Source organism: Portunus trituberculatus, chromosome 31 (genome assembly GCF_017591435.1).
Source record: "Portunus trituberculatus isolate SZX2019 chromosome 31, ASM1759143v1, whole genome shotgun sequence".
Classification (NCBI taxonomy): Eukaryota; Metazoa; Arthropoda; class Malacostraca; order Decapoda; family Portunidae; genus Portunus; species Portunus trituberculatus.
The window spans coordinates 26970350-26990349 of NC_059285.1; the positions used below are offsets into that span (position 1 = coordinate 26970350).

At 41.8% G+C, this 20000-nt stretch overlaps 1 protein-coding gene across 5 annotated transcripts in view; it reads left to right on the forward strand.

Moving 5' to 3' along the window:
* LOC123511368 (protein masquerade-like) overlaps positions 1 to 20000 on the forward strand; it is a 97760-nt gene that overhangs the window by 73408 nt on the left and 4352 nt on the right. For all 5 annotated transcript variants that reach the window (XM_045267185.1, XM_045267188.1, XM_045267187.1 and 2 more), the window contains 4 exons: positions 581 to 1427; positions 1860 to 2321; positions 6745 to 6970; positions 7890 to 8167. In XM_045267185.1, coding sequence (XP_045123120.1) covers positions 581 to 1427; positions 1860 to 2321; positions 6745 to 6970; positions 7890 to 8167 — 1813 coding nt within the window. The remainder of the gene's footprint in view (positions 1 to 580; positions 1428 to 1859; positions 2322 to 6744; positions 6971 to 7889; positions 8168 to 20000) is intronic.

Sequence of the window (20000 nt, forward strand, 5' to 3'; positions counted from 1 at the left end):
AGGAATTGCTCACAATATACATATAACCCGGACAATACAGTAATACACATCTTGTATTTTAATGTTATTTTTTTTACTTTTTTATTCGTGTTTTCAAATACTAATTCATGTATATTGTCTTCAAGAATGACCACTGTTTTTTTTACTTTCAATTCGTTTTTAAATTTATTTAGTGTTTTTAAAATTATCTTCAAGAATGACCACTGTTTTTTACTTTTTGATTCGTGTTTTTAAATCTATATTTATTGTTTTTAAACTTATCTTCAAGAATGACCACTGTTTTTTACTTTTTGATTCGTGTTTTTAAATCTATTTATTGTTTTTAAACTTATCTTCAAGAATGACCTCTTTTTAATTTGTGGTTTTAAATTTATTTCATGTTTTTAATTTGTGTACATTATGGTCAAATTAACCACTGTTACTTTTTTTCCGTAATGAAATTAGTATTGTTACTTTTTTTCTTGATACTTTATTTCCTAGCAAAAACTGTTTCTTTTTTTCCGTTACTTTTTTTCCTGATACTTTCTTTCCGAGCACCGTAATATTTATACCTAACCAGAATAATCCTCTAATATTTCAGGTGGATGAGTCGGTAAAGAATCAAGAAAATGATCAAATAGATTTTGTCTCTGCATCCACGACTACAAGTACTACTATTTTTGCCACCACTACCACTTCACCCCTTACCACCGTTTACAACCGCCGTCCATTTCGAACCTCCCCACGCCCCACCCGACCCTCTAACATTCCCCCTGAACTGAACTGCAAAGGCACCTGTGTTGTGGCTTTCTTTGCTTTCATCTGCGATGAAGTAGACCGTTCAGGGTTTTGTCGTGGTTCCAGTCGCTGTTGTGTTTCAAAACGTCAACGTCCTGAGGCATTACAGAATATTCCAGAAAAAGGATCCACCACTAGAGACACTTCATCTACTACCATCGCCATTACACCACCTACTACCACCACCACACCGTCCACAACTACCAACACCAGGACGTCCACCATCCAGGTCTGCCCTGGTACTTGCCTGCCTGCGTTGGTGTCTTCCTTTTGCAATCAGCCATCTGTTCTGGTAGAAGCATCGGGTTGCAAAGAAGGCACAGTGTGTTGCGACGACCGGGAGGAAAAAGAGTCCCTTCAACCACCGCCTCCTCCTCGAACCCCACCTCATCGCCTGCCTTCCCCTCGTCCTCCACCCTCAAATACATTTGACAGTATCACAACCTTTTTAACTGGGCAGTCGCCACACCATCTCCTACCTATTGAAGGAAGACCTGTACCACCTCTGCGTCCGCGTCCCACCATGACAACAATGACAACAACTACAATGACCACCACCACCACACAACTACCTACCACTGAGGCACCAGACTTAAGGGAAGAATGCCCCGGGACCTGCATCCAGCCGTTCCTTTCTTTCACTTGTTTCGGTAAGATTTCGAGCATTTTATTTTCAACACACACATGCATACACACACACACACACACACACACACACACACACACACACACACACACACACACAGCCAGAGGACCGGGGTTCGATTCCCTGGCCGGGTGGAGATATTTGGGTGTGTCTCCTTTCACGTGTAGCCCCTGTTCACCTAGCAGTGAGTAGGTACGGGATGTAAATCGAGGAGTTGTGACCTTGTTGTCCCGGTGTGTGGTGTGTGCTTGGTCTCAGGCCTATCCGAAGATCAGAAATAATGAGCTCTGAGCTCGTTCCGTAAGGTAACGTCTGGCTGTCTCGTCAGAGACTGCAGCAGATCAAACAGTGAAACACACACACACACACACACACACACACACACACACACACACACACACACATAATCTATTCATAACCCTCTTTATCTTCCTAGGCAATGCTGAGATGACGCAGTTGTTCCGCTGCACCAAAGACAAAACAGAGTGCTGTTCGCCCAAATCTGCTCTGCGAGACCTGTTGCATTTTGAGGAAGCGCACAACATTGCTAGAAATGACACGGCTTACATCCCGGTGTATGATCCTGTAGTTTATCCTCCCCCTGGCCCTGATCTCCATCATCAACCGCCTCATCTCCATACTTCCTACCAACAGCACCCACATTATGATCTTCCAACATATGAGCAACTTTATGAGCATGAAGCATATGATCGCTACCCAGATACCCCTTATGAACCAGCGTATGAACAACCCCTACCTCAGCCCTCCTTCGATGAACTAACATACCCCCAGACACCATCTTACGAGCAATCTTCACAGCCGCAGTACAATCAACCTCTCCATGAACAGCAAACTTATGACCGTCGGCCCTACACACTAGTCCCAAATATTTCTGCAGGTAATGTTACTACCCCTTTTGACAATGGTGTAATCCAAAGCTTTTTTGCCTTTCCAACTCCCCTCTTTTACTCTCTCTAATTTCTCACAATTCAAGACAATGCCGCATGTCTTGCTGTCTTATGCCATTGTTTCTGCTATAATTATTTAAAAAAAAACTTGCTAATTGCTTAGGACAGTGGTTCTCAACCTGGGATCAATGCATCCCTAATGGTCCATGTCAAGAATTTAAGGGGGATCATGGTGGACAGTTACTAATTAAACATTTCTAAATAATGTTAGATATATATATATATATATATATATATATATATATATATATATATATATATATATATATATATATATATATATATATATGATTGGAGGAGGTAGTAGACACCTCCCAAAACGATCATTTACTCCCAGCGAGGTCTAATACCTCTAGTTCAAGGGGTGCTGTGAACTTTCCATTAAAGCTAGTTGTGATCTCATGCACTTTCCCTTTGTGTATCACAACAAAAGGGGGCAGTCACAGCCTGCCCTCTAAAGACAACACTCCTTCTTTTAATATACATACATGCACCTACCACACACACAACCTTCACTTAAAATTTAGAATTTAAAATGGCGACTCCATATCCAGCCTCGGAGTCTGCTTCTGGAGAGGGGACCAGAAATGTCTCCAGGTCGGACTACTCTCTCGTTGGCGACCCAAAATGTCTTGACATTTTGGATAATTAACTTCTGCAACATTCGCAGTCTTAGATCTAATTTTAAATCTGTAGAACACTACCTCTCCTCTACTAAACCTCATCTTTTCCTCACCGAAACACAGCTGTTTGAGGTAACTGACAGTACCTCCTTCTTTGTTCCCTCCTACTTTATCTATCCTCATCTTCACCCCAAAGCTGGATGTTGCATCTATGTCTGCAAAAACTTGCTCTCGTGCCTACGCTCTTGAATCTTCTGAGTTTCCCACCATCTAGCTTAGACTCAACAGTCACTCTCTAACTAAATTTATCTGCGCTGTCTATCTCTCCTCTAACTCCTCTGACTATAGTAAATTCTTTGATTATTTAGCTTCAAAAGTGGAGAAAATTCTGTCCCTCTACCCTTTCATGGAGATTTCCATCCTTGGAGATTTCAATGTTCACCACCAGCTTTGGCTTTCCTCTCCCTTCACTGACCATCCTGGTGAACTAACCTTCAACTTTGTTATTCTCCATGACCTACAGGAACTGGTACAACACCCTACTCGTATTCCTGACAGTGTTGAAACACGCCCAACATTCTTGATCTCTTCCTTACCTCAGCTTATGCTGTCACCCTATCTTCACCATTGGACTCCTCCCATCACAATCTCATTTTTGTATCTTCTCCTATTTCTCCAATCTCACCTCAGGATCCCCCAAAGCGGAGGTGTCTCTGGCGTTTTACCTCTGCCAGATGTGGGGACCTGAGGAGGTATTATGCTGATTTTCCCTAGAATGATTACTGTTTCCATGTCAGAGACCCATCTCTGTGTGCTGAACGCACAATGGAGGTAATAGTGTCTGGCATGGAGGCGTACGTTCCTCATTCTTTTCCTCAACCTAAACCTTCTAAACCTTAGTGCTATACGTGATAGAGAGCTTGCACACAAAAGGTACTTGAGCCTTCCATCTCCTGAATCTCATGCACTTTATATTTCTGCCCGAAATCAATTTGCCAAACACTCCTTCATAAATAGAAAATGTTAAAATCTTTCAACCTCTAACTCCCCTCGTGACATCTAGCATCGGACCAAAAACATCTCCAATAACATTACTTCTTCATCTTTCCCTCCTTTATTTCGTCCTGATGGCACCACTGCCATCTCATCTGTTTCTAAAGCTGAGCTCTTCTCTCAAACCTTTGCTCACAACTCCACCTTGGATGATTCTGGGCTTGTCCCTCCCTCTCCTCCTCCCTCTGACCATTTCATGTCTTCAATCAAAATTTTTCGTAATGATGCTTTCCATGCCCTCGCTGGCCTAAATCCTCGGAAGGCTTATGGACCTAGCTGATGGGGTCCCTCCTATTGTTCTCAAAAACTGTTCTTCTTTGCTTGCACATTGCCTGGCCAAACTCTTTCAGCTATGCATTTCGACTTCATGCTGGAAGTTTGCGTACATTCAGACTGTTCCTAAAAAGGGTGACCGTTCTAATCCCTTAAACTACCTTCCTATAGCTTTACTCTCTTGCTTGTCTAAAGTTTTTGAATCTATCCTCAATAGGAAGATTCTTAAACATCTGTCACTTCACAATCTTCTATCTGATCGCCAGTATGGCTTCCGTCAAGGTCGCTCTACTGGTGATCTTCTGGCTTTCCTTGCTGAGTCTTGGTCACCCTTTTTTCAGAGATTTCGGTGAAACTTTTGCTGTCGCGTTAGACATATCAAAAGCTTTTGACAGAGTCTGGCACAAAGCTTTGATTTCAAAACTGCCCTCCTACGGTTTCTATCCTTCTCTCTGCAGCTTTATCTCAAGTTTCCTTTCCGACCGTTCTCTTGCAGCCGTGGTATACAGCTATTGTTCTCCTAAGTCTATTAACAGTGGTGTTCCTCTGGGTTTTATAGTATCACCCACTGTCTTTCTATTATTCATTAATGACCTTCTAACCAAACTTTTTGCTGATGATACCACCCTACATCCTTCCACGTCCTTTCAGTGACGACCAACCCTTCAGCAAGTTAACAGATCACGCAGGGACGTTACAGAACGCCTGATTTAGTAGTTTTCAATGCCTCAAAAACACATTTCCTTCATTTATCAATTTGACACAACCATCCAAACAACTATCCCTCTTCTTCAATGACACTCAACTTTCTCCCTCTTCCACACTAAATATCCTTGGTCTGTCCTTTACTCGTAATCTTAACTAGAAACTTCACATCTCATCTCTTGCTAAAACTGCTTCTATGAAGTTAGGCTTTCTGCGGTATCTCAACCAGTTTTTCTTGCTCTTTCAACTTCCAATTATGTACAAGGTCCTTATTCGTCCTTGTATGGAGTGCTCTTCGCATGTTTGTGGGGGGGGGGGGAGTGTTCCACTCCTACAGCTTTATTAGATAGGGTGAAATCAAAAGGTTTTCGTCTCATTAACTCCCCTCCTCTGACTGACTGTTTTCAGCCTCTTTCTCACCGCCGAAATGTTGCACCTCTTTCTATTTTTTATCGCTATTTTCATGCTAACTGTTCTACTGATCTTGCTAACTGCATCCCTCCCCTCCTCCTGCGGCCCGCTGCACATGGCTTTCTTCTTCCTTTCATCGCTATTCTGTCCAACCCTCTAATACACTAGTTAACCAGTACTCTCGTTCATTCATACCTTTCACTGATAAACTCTGAAACTCCCTACTTGCTTCTGGGTTTCCATATTCCTACGATTTTATTTCTTTTAAGAGAGAGGTGTCAAAATATTTGTCCCAGGCTTTTGACTAATTCTTTCGATCATTTTTTGGATAATACAATTCCATTCCAATGGCCTTTTTTCTAATATGTATATTTTTTTGCCCTTGGCAAGTTCTCAATCTTACATAGAAAAAAAGTAACCAGCGCAGGTGATATGAACAGCACCAGCACCCTATTCAGTAGCAAAAACTGTTGCTCTGTCTTCTTGAACTTTTTTTTCTTTTTCGTAAATACTTGAACAGTTTCAAAAGAAAATACCAAAACATTTTTTGGATTTAAATTACTTCTAGCTCGGATATCTTTTCATTTTTTCTTTTCTCTGGAAACAAGAGCTAAGGGGGCTTTCTATCTCTTCTTACTGGCATCCTTCACACATATCAGAACGAAAGAAGGAAAAAGTAAAGTTGGATTTTTGCGTTATTTCATTGGAATAACTCACTCAATAATGACACTCAACTTTCTCCCTCTTCCACACTAAATATCCTTGGTCTGTCCTTTACTCGTAATCTTAACTAGAAACTTCACATCTCATCTCTTGCTAAAACTGCTTCTATGAAGTTAGGCTTTCTGCGGTATCTCAACCAGTTTTTCTTGCTCTTTCAACTTCCAATTCTGTACAAGGTCCTTATCCGTCCTTGTATGGAGTGCTCTTCGCATGTTTGTGGGGGGGGGGGAGTGTTCCACTCCTACAGCTTTATTAGATAGGGTGAAATCAAAAGGTTTTCGTCTCATTAACTCCCCTCCTCTGACTGACTGTTTTCAGCCTCTTTCTCACCGCCGAAATGTCTGTTCTTCTCATGATTATGCAATACCTACATATGAAGAAAATAATATTGCTGTTATAATAATACCGTTTGAACGTTAGTGTAGAGAAATATACAAATATATTTGTTTTCATCAGGTACCTCCACAGTCCTTTTCTTGAGGTGGAAAAAAAGTGATAGAGATAGAGGTGTTGTAAATTTTTAAGTTGATATACATTTGATTATATACTTTGAAACTGTTTACAGGAATTCCTCCACAATATCTTACTACCACCCGTGCCCCCGTAAGGAATAAGTATGTGTGCGGGGTAAAAGGCAATGAGCGTGAGGCACGCGTGGTAGGAGGGGAAGACTCCTTGGCTGGCGAGTGGTGTTGGCAGGTTGCACTCATCAATGCTAAAAACCAGTACTTGTGTGGCGGAGCACTGATTGGCACACAGTGGGTCCTTACTGCTGCCCACTGCGTTACCAAGTAAGACTTTTCGAACGTTCTCTCTCTCTCTCTCTCTCTCTCTCTCTCTCTCTCTCTCTCTCTCTCTCTCTCTCTCTCTCTCTCTCTCTCTCTCATCAGATTATGCTTAGGTAAGACTCGGATGCCATCACCAGTGGGATAGGACGAAGAAATGGACAGGCAGACGGTAAATGCACTACAACGTTATCAACAAATGCATAGTTCTAAGCGTAGGTATAGAGGAAATTCACACTATCGGTATATAATAAACAACGAAGGATTTAGGAGTTATAGCTAACTCCGATCTTGCTCTAGAAAATTAATAGAGGCTAGAAATAAGGCAAATAAGGTACTAGGATTAATTTTTAGGAGTGTTAAAAGCAGAAATCCTAAGTAATATTAAAAAAAAATTTGGCACTGGTCAGAGGGAACCTGATGTGTTTTAAGTGGAAAAGGGGTTATAACATAGAGGACATAGCAAATTTCTTAAGATCAGTGACCAGGATAGAGGCAGAAATAATGGGTTCAAGCTTGAAAAAAAAAAAAAATAGGTTTAAGAAAGAGATGGGAAAAGACTCACTCTTAATTGAGTGGTTGATGAATGGAATGGATTCAGTAACCTGGTTGTTAGTATTAAGTCAATAGAAACCTTTAAAAGAAGATCAGACAAATGGATGGGGATAAAACGTAGATATGTTCATACAGAAGCTGCTACGAATATGCCTGGCAACCTCTTACTGCTTGTCTCTTTTTTTTCGTTTTTATTTTCATATGCTCTCTCTCTCTCTCTCTCTCTCTCTCTCTCTCTCTGTGTGTGTGTGTGTGTGTGTGTGTGTGTGTGAGTTCCTTTTACGATGCCATATTCTAGCTCGTGTAGCATCGATGATACTATCACTATAAATCTTTCTAAGTTCCCTATTTATTATCACTCTTCACACAGCATTGTCAGGTCCGGTGATGCTGTCTATGTAAGAGTTGGCGATCACGACCTCACGACCAAGTTTGGTTCTCCTGGGGCCCAAACCCTGCGTGTAGCGACAACTTATATCCACCATAACCATAATTCCCAGACGCTGGATAACGACATTGCCCTTCTGAAGCTGCACGCACACGCAGACTTGAATGAAGGAGTGTGTCTGGCATGTCTACCAGCCAGGGGCGTGAACCAAGTGGCCGGAAGTCGATGTACTGTGACGGGCTACGGATATATGGGAGAAAGTAAGTGGCTCCGACCATTCATGGTTCTGAAATAATACTCAATAGGAAAGCTCTTTTCAAAAAGGATATGAAATTTGATTACTCTGAAACTCTTATGTGACGTTGATGAAGGTCTCTTAATGGGTGAAAGTGTCAAAGTTTTGTATCTGCGACACTCACGTTCATAAGATGCTTTTCTCTAACATATATTTGATTTTGCATCAATCTACTATCCCTGATTTAACAGTCGTTTAAATATAAATCTCTGCATATCAGTAATTTGTGTTGTAAAAGTGAATTACAGTAATGAGATATTTGTAAGCTGAGGATGGATTATAGAATAATGCGACCATTATTTCCCCAAAATATAAAGAGCACATTGACATCACTCGTCTCTTCTAACTGTCTTGCTTCCATGTCTCCATACATTCGATATTTCCTCTGCCAAAGACTATATTTTCATTCATCCCTATTCTGTTCACCTCTCAAACGCACTTTTTTACATCCCTCTTAGTGATAAACTGAAACTCCCTGCCTGCTTCTCCATTTTTTCCTGCCTGTTACTCAGTATTTTCAGGCATTTTTAATAATTATGTTTAATTGCTTCTTTTTTTTAAAGTGTTCTTAACTAAGGGTAGTTAGAAATTCAGGTTTCCAAAAGAATGCCAAAAAAAATAAATAAATAAATAATGATGTCAGATGGCAGAGGAAAAAGCGTCTTGAAGCCTCACTTGACAGATCTCAAGTCATAGGCAAGAGGAAATACAACACAGAAGTAAGCAGGGAAGTTTCAGAGTTTACCAGAGAAGATAAATGGTTGAGAATACTGATTAATTCTTGTATTGGAGAGGTGGATAGAAAGTTTGGTCTACATTCAGCACATACTTTACATGAACTGATAGTTCGTCAGACATCTTCCACGGAGTAAGGCAGATTCTTGGATTTTATTAAATTAAGCAACCATGTAACGTCAGGGTGACACAAGGCATTGTGAATGCCTGACAGGGACTGCTAGTTGTGGCACGTCATGTTGCGATATGATCTGGAAAATACATCAGGAGTAATATTATCACTACCTAGTCTGTAAACTATATTAAAGTCATAACAAGATAACTCCATTCTCCACCTTAGAATCTTATCTTTCTTGATTTTTATTTTATGTTGTTTATCAAACATGAATCTTACAGAGCATTGGTCAGTTTTAATAGTGAAATGTCTTCCAGTCAAGTAGTGTCTCCAATAGCGAACACTTTCAATATTGGCGTGAGCTTTTTTTTCAACAACAGCATGACGTCTCTCAGGTCTCAGGTCTCAGAGTTCGTGAGAAAAAGACAACCAGGTGTCCAGCCTGAGTAAGGATGGCGGCAATAGCAGTATCAGAGGCATCAGTTTCCATTTCATAAGGCAGTGTTTCATCGATTGCCTTAACCACAGACGATTCTATGTCCTTCTTAAGTAGTTGAAATGCCTTTTCTGCCTCTTCAGTCACAGGGAAAGTAGTGGTGTTATTCAGAGGGCGAATTTTGTCAGGGGAATCATATATCCATTGCGAATAATAATCAAAAAGCCCAAGAGCACGATGGAGTGATTTCATACCCACTGGCAAGGGGAGATCACGAAGAGGCTGTAGTCACATAGGATCAGGATGAATAAGACCTTCTTCGACCACTTCTCCTAGAATGCTGAGACTTTGGGTTGAAAATGTGCAGTGTCTTTCATTGTAGCTCATGTTTCTCCTAGCAGCACCTTCAAGGAATCTGATGATTATCATCATGTTCTTGTTGCGTCATTCCACAGATGGTAACATCATCTAAATAGGCGTAGGTACCAACAAGCCCTTCCTCCTTAATCAGCGAATCCATGATTCTTTGGATACAAGCAACTCCATTAGTGACTCTGAATGGGATTCTTGTAAATTGGTAATGTTTACTTCCTGCTTCAAAAGCTGTATGTGGCTTGTCTGTATCTTTGATAGCCACCTGATGATAAGCACTGCGTAGATCAATGGTATTAAAAACTCTATACCGTGCTATCTTATTCACTGTTTCATCAATACGAGGGAGGGGATAGCTATCAAGGAGTGTAAACTTATTGTTGTTTCAGAATAGTCTATGGCCAGCCACTTCTTGCAGGACTCACCTTTCACGACAACCACTTGGGCATCCCACGAAGAGTTGCTTGGTTCAATGATTCCTTCCTTCAGTAGCCTTTGTACTTCGTTTTCTATAAATTCGCGATCTTCAGTGGAATAGCGCCGAGATTTGGCTGCAACAGGATGACAAGCAGCTGTAAGGTCAGCAAATAACTCTGGAGGTTCAATCTTTAACACACTGAGTCCATAAATGATGAGCCATGGCAAATCACCACCTTAGTTCAGCTGCACACTTTCATGGAGTTTCTGAAAATTTTGGCCAAGAATGACATCAGAACACAATTCCGGGAGCACAGTCAGTAGTACACTCTCATAATCCCAGCCGTTCACTTTAATGTTAAATTGGCAAACTTCAGAAGTGGGAGCAGAAAAAGAAGTGGAAGCCAGGGTAACAGCACTTTGAGATTGTTGCACATTTAACAAGTGGCGTTTAACTAGATTTCAATGAAAGAAACTCCCTGAACTACCACTGTCAATGAGGCCGTCAGTTTCGATTCCGTTTATCGAAACTCTAGCGATTGCTTTGGAGAAGACACTAGGAGTAGCACCACTAGTTATGGTAGCAAGCATAGTGCCATTGCTAGAAGACACAGAAGCACTTACACTGGAGCTTCGACACACTTTCGAGAAATTTCCTTTCTTTTGGCAATTATGACACACCACATCTCGAGCAGGGCTCTTTGAACGTGAATGCCATAGAAGGCATTTGCTACAAGAAGCGATTCGGATTCTGCATCACTAATATTAATTGTTTTTTCATGTGCTGCACTCAACAGGCATGAGGACGGAGTACCACCATAAAACTCTGAGTTTTTCAGCGCCGAATCGAGAACCCGCACTTAGTCATACATAGTACCCAGATCTAATGCATTATTTTCCAAAAGACGCTGTCTGATCACTGGTGACTGCAAGCCACTGATAAATCTATCCCTGATATACTCCTCACAGTGCTGAGTTGCTGTTACTGCCTTAAAATTGTACTCTTTACTTAGAATTTTCAGAGCACGAAAATACTCATCCAAAGATTCGCCTGGTTCCTGACGGCGAGTCGCAAGGCGATAACATGCAAACACTTCATTAGTTGGCTTCATAAATTGAGATTATAGAGTGGTTAAGGCGTCGTCATAGGATGTGCACTCAGAGATACTTTCATAAATTTTTGGTGGCACAAAATTGATGAGGAATCCAAGCTAATTAAGATTCTCTTGGGGCAGAGCGATGATGAAGGTCTTGAAGGTCTGTAGCCAGTGCCACCAATCTTGTGCTGCTGTGGGAGAGTTACAGTCACAATCCAACCTCTCAGGTTTCAACAGACGCTCCATTCCATCGAAGTTATGAGGTTGTGATTAAGGACCCTCAGGAAATGGAGACTTGTTTTATGTCTGTTAAAATTATGTGAATAGAAAAACACATCAAGCTATATTTTAGGCTTTAATAGACATAAAACAGAAAGTAGGGCATTGCAAAGATGAAAACAAAACACTTAAACAATAGATGAAACAAAACCTAACTAAGGGAATCAGACATGTATCATTGAAGAACACTACACACAATACAAACGAATATACACCTGAAGTGACCAAATAGAAAACACATTGAGAGGCCTAACCGAGTAGTGCGAGTAGCGGGCAAGGAGTGAGGTGGCACTCACGTTGTGGCTCACAGTATGACTTGGAATCCTGGTGCAGTGGGGTCGAGCCTACCTTACCGATCTAGTACAATCTAATTAACAATAGTTTATAAACTAGAATAATACCAGCGATAATTCCTATTTACTATCACAAAAGGGTTCCACCAAGCCCTGCTTCAGCACCTCGAATGCTTGCTAACACACCTCGTCCAATTGGAAGCACGTCCCCTTCCTGGTGAGTTTGTACAGTGGTGCGGCAATGATGACAAACTCCTCACCCCTGCCACATTGATGGGCACCAACCAAGTCTCAACTGCCTTCACCTTCAGCGAGTCCATGCAGAAAACTTGCCCCACTACATTGCCTAGGAATGTCACCTCTGGCTAGAAAAAGATGCACATTTTGGGTTGAGCCTCAGGTTGCAGCCCGTAGACGATGCAATAACTCTTCTGGGCGGCTCAACTCCTTCTTTAAGGTGTACTCTAGTATATATTCCAGGTACACTAAAACCAACTTCTAATGGATCCCCTCTAGCACCAGCTCCATCAACCTCTCAAAGCATATGAGGGCATTATACAGGCTAAAAGAGCATAACTTTGAACTGTCACAGCTCTTGACCAAAAGAAAAGGCAGTCTTCGACTTGTTCTCTTCTGCCATCTCCACCTGGTGATACCCAGACTTGAGGTCCAACGTTGCAAAGGACCAGACAACAGCCATTGCTTCCAACATATTATCCACTCATGGCAGAATCTCTTCATTCTGTCTTATTTTGCCACTAGGATATGGCACTTTCACAGCATTAACGGTGGACACGATATTCCTTACAAAACCTCTTCATTCATAAGGTGGTTCTCTCGTATAGATGGCGTGCTTCACCAAGGTCTTGCAGCCGATGTCCAAGTCATTGTGACTGAAGACATCAAAATACTGAACCATCATCTGCTACATCACTGTTTGCTACTCAGACAGGTGGCCCACACTCCACTATGCTTGATTTTTCACATGGGAGGCGGTGGCATAGTATATAAGGTGGTGAGCATGGGATCGAGCAGGCATCCATGCATAGATTCAATTCCCAACATGTATTGCCTTGATACTTTGCATTTCTCGACTGGTTTAAAGTTACCTACACGTCACCATGATACCCGGGTTCTAGGTGGTTACACCAAAGATGCACTTTCTTGATGATATGGGCAATAGTATGGGTACCACTATAAATCAAATTGCCTGAACCACTAATGGGTGGAAGCTGAACAGCGCTTCCTATGCTCTTCAAGTTACCTACAGGCGTTATAGACCAGGACATAAAAAGAAAAAAAGGATGGTGCGATAGCCCCCTCACCATGGGTGTCTTGCTTTCTCTCACTCCAGGACATAGTGTCACCCAACACAGCTTTGCAGTAGGTGTAGATAGGTGAGCTTTCTCTCTTACCTGCCAGGAGTGCATACCTTCATCTCCATGGCAAGACACTTGACCCTTCTGTTTATTCCTTTCACCTTAAACGTACGTCCTTACCACATTTCCTCAATATCCTCTCTCAAAGAACTGCATATACTCTTACACATGTAAGGAAGTCGACCTTTACAGGCACGGATTTTGTAGGGCGACAAGCATCCAGTTCATCATGCCCATCATACCAACATCCACCATTATGCAACACTGGGACACCACACAGGTTCTGTGGAGCTTCTGGTACATCATACACGTCCCTCAATTTTTCTCTCATGAACGTCTGCTCCAACCTGATGTTCACACAAGCCGAGCAGGTGCCTATTCACCATGTTTGCCGCTCACACAGCCATAGGCACTGCCGTGAGCCGACAGCTTACTTCCTGGTAAGGCCATGCAATCCCCAGCTGTGGTATCATCCAGTCACTCAGCCCGGCTGCATCTCTTGCCTGTCTTACCTCCTTGGGATTCTGACCCTAGAGTGGTGTCCAGACTGCCCACAGTTCTACCAAGATAGGCAGATGACCATGCAACTGGTGTCTTCGAACAAATGGAGCCTGTAAGGCTGGCCACACGGCTGCATTTTGTCGCCCAGTTTGTCACACCCAAGATCAGGTTCCTCTGAAACAGCAAGGACTGACTTTCCACTGGCAATCGACCTTACTGGTCTATATGCACCTGGTCTGGAAATAACAGGGCAGAGTGCCAGTTCCTGGTGTAGGGCTGGGCAGGTTTGATCATGGGGCACTGGCTGTAGTTCTCAAGAAATCCTCCATCTCTGAAGCGCTCATCAGCACCTCCTGCACATCCCTTGGATGGGACTACTTCACTTACAGCTGGAGATGAGTGCCATGAAGGATGTCTACAAAGTAGTCTCTGCCCAGGAAACTCACCATGTCCTTCTGTGCTATCGGGTATGCCTGGTGGATCACGATCTCCACTTCCTGTGCCAGCTAGGTAAGAGATTCGCCTTTGCCTCGCCTCTGCACCTTCAGATGTGCCATGTTCACCTCTTCTTGTTAGAGGTGGCTGAAGCAGCACCACAGGACTTCTAGTACATCCCTGTAGGATGCCCTCATGATTGGCATCTGGCGGCGAACAACGGCCCCTGCTTCTCCCACCCTCACTACTGGAAGACAAGAGAGGGTGAGAAAAGGCAGGATTATCTCCCAGCATGGGAATGGAACATGCACCAGGAGTGGAACACTGCTTGAAACACGTCCTCCCACTTCCTTATCATTTCTTCCTGGAAGGCTTGTTGGTCCTCAGCTCTTGTCGACCTATTGGAACAACCTGCGCCAATGCTTCTAGCTTCTGCCTGAGGTCAGTCATATCCTCACACTTCTCCTTCCAGTTTTCCTTCTGTTCCTTCTTGATACTGACCGTACTCTCGTCCGTGTACTGCTGGCCTTCATCCTGCATTGCCTGCATCTCGCTCTGCAGAGTGAATTTAACGTCCTCCATCTCCTGTATCTGCCATATGTCAGCTGTACTGTTATTTCAACTGTGTGAGATGCTGTGCCAACTGCTGTGACTGTTGATCTGACTGCTGTGCCGTTTCTTATCTTCATCTTCACTATATGTACAAACCTTTCTCAGAGTGGCTCTTAACTCCATCATCCATCTTGCCTTTACCTTGCGCACATCCTAGCTAGATAGACTAAATCCACTACTCCTGACACCAATATTACAAAACTCCTTGACTTGTTGATGGGTCTTTGTCCAACCGGACGCTTCCCCAGCCCTCCAGCGGAAGACAAAAGAAGCAAGAGGAGTAGGACACATAAATTTGTCAGGGTTTCTTGTGGTCTGGTACCGGAATTTCACCTGGAGTTTGTCTTGCAGCTTGCCTGTGGCAAGTCCATACTTTTTCCTGGCTGCAGTGATACATCAGACACTCACTCTCCAGACAAGAAGTACTGGTGCCAAGAGAAACGCCGATATATATATATATATATATATATATATATATATATATATATATATATATATATATATATATATATATATATATATATATATATATACAGGGTGATTCACAAGTTTCTCCGGAAAATTTAAGTACTGCAAGTTTACACAATTCTAAGCAGAAAATACTCTATAAGTATAGGTGTTTCCTGCAATGGTTAACGAGTGGGAGGAATTTCAGATTTCAATCCAGACGGGAAGACAGCCACTAGCAAGCAGTTGGCTCCCGCCACCCCCTCGCGACCTTGAAACCACTTAGTTGCCAAGTTGCTGATTTCTCTTAATTTTTACTAGCATTCTTTCAGTCTGAATTAAAGTTTTTTTTTTTTTCTTTAATTATCACCAAGTAGGTGATCAATTGTTCTAGGGAACTATGCCACTTTTCATGGAATAGGCTTTGCCGACACCTAAAGTATTATTGACGGATATAAACATTGCACGATGGCATTAATTATGATGGATACCTATTAAAAAAAACGCACCTTGACTTTTACCTCATAGGTGGTGTAGAAAAAAGTCTAATACAGAGCGGTGGCTTCACAAGCCAGAGATTCCCCGGCCGGGTGGAGATATTTGGGTGTGTCTCCTTTCACGTGTAGCCCCTGTTCACCTAGCAGTGAGTAGGTACGGGATGTAAATCGAGGAGTTGTGACCTTGTTGTCCCGGTGTGTGGTGTGTGCCTGGTCTCAGGCCTATCCGAAGATCGGAAATAATGAGCTCTGAGCTCGTTCCGTAAGGTAACGTCTGGCTGTCTCGTCAGAGACTGCAACAGATCAAACAGTAGTGAGGCATTGCAAGTGTAGCCTAGCCTAGCACAGATGTCTCGCCGCACTGAATACGTCCTTCAAGAATATTTCAACACAATCCCTGTCACGCATGAGAATAACAATGCAACGCACCTGATGATAATAAAAAAAAAAAAAACTAATTCAGACTGAAAGAATGCTAGTAAAAATTAAGAGAAATCAGCAACTTGGCAACTAAGTGGTTTCAAGGTCGCGAGGGGGTGGCGGGAGCCAGCTGCTTGCTAGTGGCTGTCTTCCCGTCTGGATTGAAATCTGAAATTCCTCCCACTCGTTAACCATTGCAGGAAACACCTATACTTATAGAGTATTTTCTGCTTAGAATTGTGTAAACTTGCAGTACTTAAATTTTCCGGAGAAACTCGTGAATCACCCTGTATACTGTGTGTGTGTGTATATATATATATATATATATATATATATATATATATATATATATATATATATATATATATATATATATATATATATATATATATATATATATATATATATATATATATATATATATATATATATATATATATATATATATATATATATATATGCTACCATACCTTAGTAGTGTAGTAGTGTAACGACAGTGGGTCGAGCCAGGAAGTTGCGCAGTGGATTGGCCTGGCTCACAGCTTTATGGATTCGCTCAACACGAGTATTTGGCGTTGTTGATACCTGTGCAGACGGACGAAGATTTGGATCTTCAAGTTGCTGGTGATCCCTGTCTTGCTCTATGGTTGTGAGACTTGGACGCTGAACACCGATCTGAAGAGGTGAATTGATGTCTTTGGTACTAGATGCCTTCAAAGGATCATGGGGTACCGCTGGTATGACTTTGTGTCAAATCAGCGAATGCTCTATGAGACTGACTGATTTGAGGCCAATTACCAGCATAGTCTCTCAGTGCCAACTGTGACAATATGGACATGTGGCATGCTACCCGGAAGCCGATCCTGCATATTGGCTTATCACCAAAAGGGATACCCAAGCATGGAGGAGGCCAAGAAGACATCCACAAAACTCATGGCTGCAGCAAGTCAATGCCTCTTGCTGGGAGTTACTTGGCGCAGGAAGAGAGCCTGCATGGAGACTTGCGAGGCGTGACTGCCTGGAGTGGCACCATAGGGTAGGCAAGGCGACGCACCCCTCACTGTATGCCCTGCCATTATCCATTATCTATGACATTGGAAAATGTCATAGATATCTCAACATTTTGCAAAAAGACCAAGATTTTGGACAATTTGCAGTATTACCGTTGGTCAACTTACAAAATGTCCAAACAGCAAGTAGCTCAATGGAAAAAAAAAGCGAGTAAACAATAAAAGGTAGATAAAGATATAAGCGCACGGGTTAGAATCCTGTCCATGGTCCAAGTGTAGGTTGGGCTTCCTCACTCGAGGCAACGGTTTCCTAGCGGGTGGGCTTTGAGATAGGAGGCACCCCCCAAAAAAGTATCCCCTTTAGCCCAGAAATTCCCGTGAAAAGTCCACACGGTATAAATAAAAAATAAAAAAAAAAAGGGCCGCCATGGTACAGTGGAACCATGTGTGCTTTGGGATCCGAGGGGTCTCCAAACGCACGGGTTCGAATCCTGTCCACGGTCTGAGTGTAGGTTGGGCTTCCTCACTTGAGGCAATGGTTTCTTAGCGGGTGGGCTTTGAGATAGGAGGTACCCCAAAAAGTATCCCCTTTAGCCCATAAATTCCCTTGAAAAACTCACATGGTGAAAATGGTGTAAATAAAGATATGTGTGTGTGTGTGTATAGGTAGGTAGGGAGATTAAGACAGTGTGTGTGTGTGTGTAGGGAGGTAGGAAGGGAGATTAAGATAGGTGTGTGTGTGTGTGTGTGTGTGTGTGTGTGTGTGTGTGTGTGTGTGTGTGTGTAGGTAGGTAGAAAGGAGATTAAGGTAGGTGTGTGTGTGTGTGTGTGTGTGTGTGTGTGTGTGTGTGTGTGTGTGTGTGTGTGTGTGTGTGTGTGTGTAGGGAGGTAGGAAGGAGATTAAGATAGGTGTGTGTGTGTGTGTGTGTGTGTGTGTGTGTGTGTGTGTGTGTGTGTAGGTAGGTAGGTAGGAAGGGAGATTAAGGTAGGTGTGTGTGTGTGTGTGTGTGTGTGTGTGTGTGTGTGTGTGCGTGTTTATTCAAACTATAGGAAATGTTCTTAAATCCTTAACTACCAGTATTTTCGTTGGTCAGTTTACATAATGTCCAAACAGGTATTTAAACAGTTAGTGTGTTTGTGTGCACGTTGGAAAAAAGTAATGGGAGCTGACTGGTGAGATAGTTGTCAGTAAGGCACTGCTGAAGGTCATGAGAGGAATAGCAACGTGGTGTTACTCCCAGTCACTTTGTGTTCATCTTATACTCTGAAAATCTGTACAATGGAAAATAAAAACTTTTTTTATACAAAGCTGGTCACAGCTGAAAAAAAAAAAAAGAAAACATCAAATACTTCGAGTTTGTTGTCAAGAAATGAATACGAATTAAATCTGAATCGCTTGGATGAATTTGAACGTACTAACTACTTGCTGTTTGGACATTTCATAAGCTGACTAACGATATTACTGTAAATTGCCCAAAATCTTGGTCTTTTTGCAAAAATTTGAGATATTATTTAGGTCAATTTGAATTGTGACCACGAATTTGGCCTTTTTGCATAATGGTGACGCAATTTGTAAAATGATCAATTTTGCAAAATGATCATGATATATATATATATATATATATATATATATATATATATATATATATATATATATATATATATATATATATATATAGAGAGAGAGAGAGAGAGAGAGAGAGAGAGAGAGAGAGAGAGAGAGAGAGAGAGAGAGAGAGAGAGAGAGAGAGAGAAGCGGTATTTCAATAGTAGTTCATTATGACTTAGTGCCAGAGTCAGGATAATCCTCATGGCATGATCATATATGAACACAAAGATATGATTTCCATCATAGTGGCAACAGAGGAGCGAAAACACAAATATTGTGGTGAAAGCAGCACACAAGCTTAAGGGGTTACAAGAAGTGCCCAACGCCGATCGGAGGCAGACAAATTCCTCCTCATATTTTGCTTTGTTTTCGTTGTTCCATGCAAGGTTTGAATTAGTTATGTATTAATAGTTTGTTTGTTTTTTCAAGGTTTGAGTAACAATATCCCCAAAGTAAGCAGACTTTCCCGGTGGCCAGGAATGTAACTCCATCTTTTACCATTGTTTTCTGTGGGAAAATTGTGTTTAAACAACGCAACGCTAGCATTAAACAAGAGTTGACTGTGTGTGTGTGTGTGTGTGTGTGTGTGTGTGTGTGTGTGTGTGTGTGTGTGTGTGTGTGTGTGTGTGTATATATATATATATATATATATATATATATATATATATATATATATATATATATATATATATATATATATATATATATATAGATAGATAGATAGATAGATAGATAGATAGATAGATAGATAGATAGATAGATAGATATAGATATTAACAGTAGGGAGTACTTTTAAGTTTCTTCTGCTTTGACAATTCATGTTCGTTTTCTTTTCTGCCGTATATATTGCTTTGAGAAACTCTCTCTCTCTCTCTCTCTCTCTCTCTCAAGCACACAAGATCTAGTCGTGAGGGTGCTCTGTGGCTGTTGTAATGGTCGTGAATGGCCATACTTGAAGTGGCACGTAAGCCTCTTGATAGTGAAATTAACGTCATACAGGTATATATGTATGAGGTCTACAACCCTCAATGTGGCATCTTAGTCTGTATATGACGTGGTCTTCTTATGATGCAGAATTGCAGACGATAGCTGCAGTTTTATCTACTCTTCTGATGATGATGTCTTCTCTCAAGCGCAATTGTGT